Below are 3,040 nucleotides of genomic sequence, written 5' to 3' on the forward strand. Positions count from 1 at the left end.
GGCCATGGTCACTAGCATGGCCTCGATCCTGGACGGCGGCGACTACCGGCCCGAGCTCTCTATCCCGCTCCATCACGCCATGAGCATGTCCTGCGACTCGTCTCCGCCCGGGATGGGCATGAGCAACACCTACACCACGTTGACGCCGCTCCAGCCGCTGCCGCCCATCTCCACCGTGTCGGACAAGTTCCACCACCCGCACCCTCACCACCACCACCCACACCACCATCACCACCACCACCACCACCAGCGCCTGTCGGGCAACGTCAGCGGCAGCTTCACCCTCATGCGCGATGAACGTGGGCTCCCGGCCATGAACAACCTCTACAGCCCCTACAAGGAGATGCCGGGCATGAGCCAGAGCCTGTCCCCGCTGGGCGCCACGCCGTTGGGCAACGGGCTGGGTGGCCTCCACAACGCGCAGCAGAGCCTGCCCAACTACGGGCCGCCGGGCCACGACAAAATGCTCAGCCCCAACTTCGACGCGCACCACACTGCCATGCTGACCCGCGGTGAGCAGCACCTGTCCCGGGGCCTGGGCACCCCGCCCGCGGCCATGATGTCGCACCTCAATGGCCTGCACCACCCGGGTCACGCTCAGTCCCACGGGCCAGTGCTGGCACCCAGCCGCGAACGTCCACCCTCGTCCTCGTCGGGCTCGCAGGTGGCCACATCTGGCCAGCTGGAGGAGATCAACACCAAAGAGGTGGCCCAGCGCATCACCGCCGAGCTGAAGCGCTACAGCATTCCGCAGGCGATCTTCGCGCAGAGGGTGCTGTGCCGGTCTCAGGGGACTCTCTCCGACCTGCTCCGGAACCCAAAGCCGTGGAGTAAACTCAAATCTGGCAGGGAGACCTTCCGCAGGATGTGGAAGTGGCTGCAGGAGCCGGAGTTCCAGCGCATGTCCGCCTTACGCCTGGCAGGTAAGCCCAGAGAGTCGCCTGGAGCCACGCTGCTGGGGAGAGGACTCTGGGGTGCTTGTGGCCGCGGGTCAGCGCACCTAGCACTTCTCCGGGTTCTCTCCTGCTATCCCCTACACACTTCCTGTTCTTGACTTTATTCCTTGTTCCACTTCCTTTCTCTCTTCCTCCTCTTCTTTCTGCTCTCCCTTCTTCTGTTTTTCTTCTTTTCCTTCCTCCTTGTCTACAGCTTTGATCTACCGACTCCCCCCTACACACACACACACACACACACACACACACACACACGTTTCATTTGCCTCCCTCAATGTGTCAATTTTGCCCTGTCTTTCCGAGGCGAGATGGGGTCCTCGGTATCCACTAGGAGCCCTCTTTTTCCAGGACTCACGGAGACCAGGTATTGCCCTTGTCCAAAACCCTGTGCACTTGAACACTTGCTTAAACAATACATTTCAGTTTTCCAAACTGCCTAGTCTCCCTGTATGGAGTCAGTTGAGGGGCTTTGCTCTTCAGAAGAGAAAAAGATCTCTCTGTTCTCCTACCCACCATATCAGGCAAACTTCTTTGATTATTGGCAGGAGTCACACACAGCCTTGCCCGCACCGGGAACTGGTGGCTCGCTAGACTGTAACAGCGCTTCCTGAGCCCTTCTTCGGCCTTGGCGTTGGCGCAGGGACTTTCTGACCCAAAGAACCGACTTGGGCTAGCTCCCATGTCACTGTCCACAGCGAGGGGAGGGTGCACGGATGAGGGTCTGGACTGCCACATTAACCTCCGGGAGAATGGGGGAAGAGAAACTAAGAATGGAGAGCGCTGTGTCTCACTTGCCAGCCACCCTTGCCCCGCTCCTAGCGTTTGCTGGGATTTGCCGAGGTTTGGCTGGGCTTGGAGAGAGGTTAGGCGCTCTCAGGGAAGAGGTGCTGAGAAATTAAGATGCAGGTTAGTTAATGCATCTTGGCCGCGGGCTACAGGCTCCGCCTTTGCATTAAGCGGACGCTGATTGTGCGCGTCGCGCCGCGGCGGGGAGGGCTGACGACGAGCGGGAGGGGACGAGTTGATGCGCTGGTTACATTGTTCTGGAGCTGCCTTGGCTCTTTGTGCCTCCTCTAGCGGCGGAGCCGCGAGGTACAGCCCTCTATTGTTCTAGGAGCACAGACACCTCCTGCGTGGGCGGCGGGAGCTGTAGAGAAAAACGCAGCAGTGGCTGCGCCTTTCTTGCAGTTGCGCGCTTTTGTGCGCACAGAGCCAGAGAGGTGCGCGTGGCAGTTGCGCTGTCCTTGGGATCCAGCCGCGGGCCCATAGGGTCTGAGTGTCCAGGCACCCCACTGGGGAGGACACACTGTACCATACTGCAAACTGGGTTGGGCAGCTTCTCTTGGACTGGAGCGATCTCTCGGGGCCCGCGGGCCATCAGGGGGATAAGCCGTAGTGGCAGTGATTTCCATAGGCGGGGACAGTGGGACTCACGCGGTTCTGTGGGTTCTGAGTCAGCCGCACACAACGAGCTTCCGGAGGGGAAAGCACGGCTTCCTCTCCCACGCCCCGGGCTTTCCTCGCACCGCCCAGCCTGGCTTATGGGGTGCGCTCTACCGACACCGGACCGGCCTGGGGGACGTGACAGACGGCATTTTCACCCAGGCTTGGGGAGGGGGCGTTTCCGATCTGACCACCTCAGCCTTTGCCTCCAGCGGCCCCACGGTGATGATCTGAGAAGATAAAAGGAAAACTAGCTTTGCCCGAAAGAGCTTTTTCAAATCGGGGAACTCCAAGTACTTTTGCTTGCATTTAGAAGTCTACTTTATCTCTCTCATTTAGCTTAGTCTTCATCCTCTCCTACATTTTTCTCTGATTTGCTCTTGGTTCCTAGCAAAGATTAAGCAGTGAATAGATAGTAGCGGTGAGATATAAATTGGAGGTTTACTAACAATTCCCAACAGTGTGGTTCCCTTTTGTCTTAGTCATTATCTCTCTTTAGCTTAGTCTTCATCCTCTCCTACATTTTTCTCTGATTTGCTCTTGGTTCCTAGCAAAGATTAAGCAGTGAATAGATAATAGCGGTGAGATATAAATTGGAGGTTTACTAACAATTCCCAACAGTGTGGTTCCCTTTTGTCTTAGTC

The 3,040-nt window shown here is 57.7% G+C and overlaps 1 protein-coding gene and 1 pseudogene across 1 annotated transcript in view; one reads left to right on the forward strand and one right to left on the reverse strand.

Moving 5' to 3' along the window:
* Positions 1-4: 4 nt before the first annotated feature.
* The window catches only part of ONECUT2 (one cut homeobox 2), a 74,162-nt gene continuing 71,126 nt past the window's right edge, over positions 5-3,040 (forward strand). The window contains exon 1 of the mRNA XM_005873641.1: positions 5-923. Coding sequence (XP_005873703.1) covers positions 5-923 — 919 coding nt within the window. The remainder of the gene's footprint in view (positions 924-3,040) is intronic.
* The window catches only part of LOC102252705, a 66,031-nt pseudogene continuing 65,497 nt past the window's right edge, over positions 2,507-3,040 (reverse strand).

This window comes from Myotis brandtii, unplaced genomic scaffold, assembly GCF_000412655.1.
Source record: "Myotis brandtii unplaced genomic scaffold, ASM41265v1 scaffold416, whole genome shotgun sequence".
Classification (NCBI taxonomy): domain Eukaryota; kingdom Metazoa; phylum Chordata; class Mammalia; order Chiroptera; family Vespertilionidae; genus Myotis; species Myotis brandtii.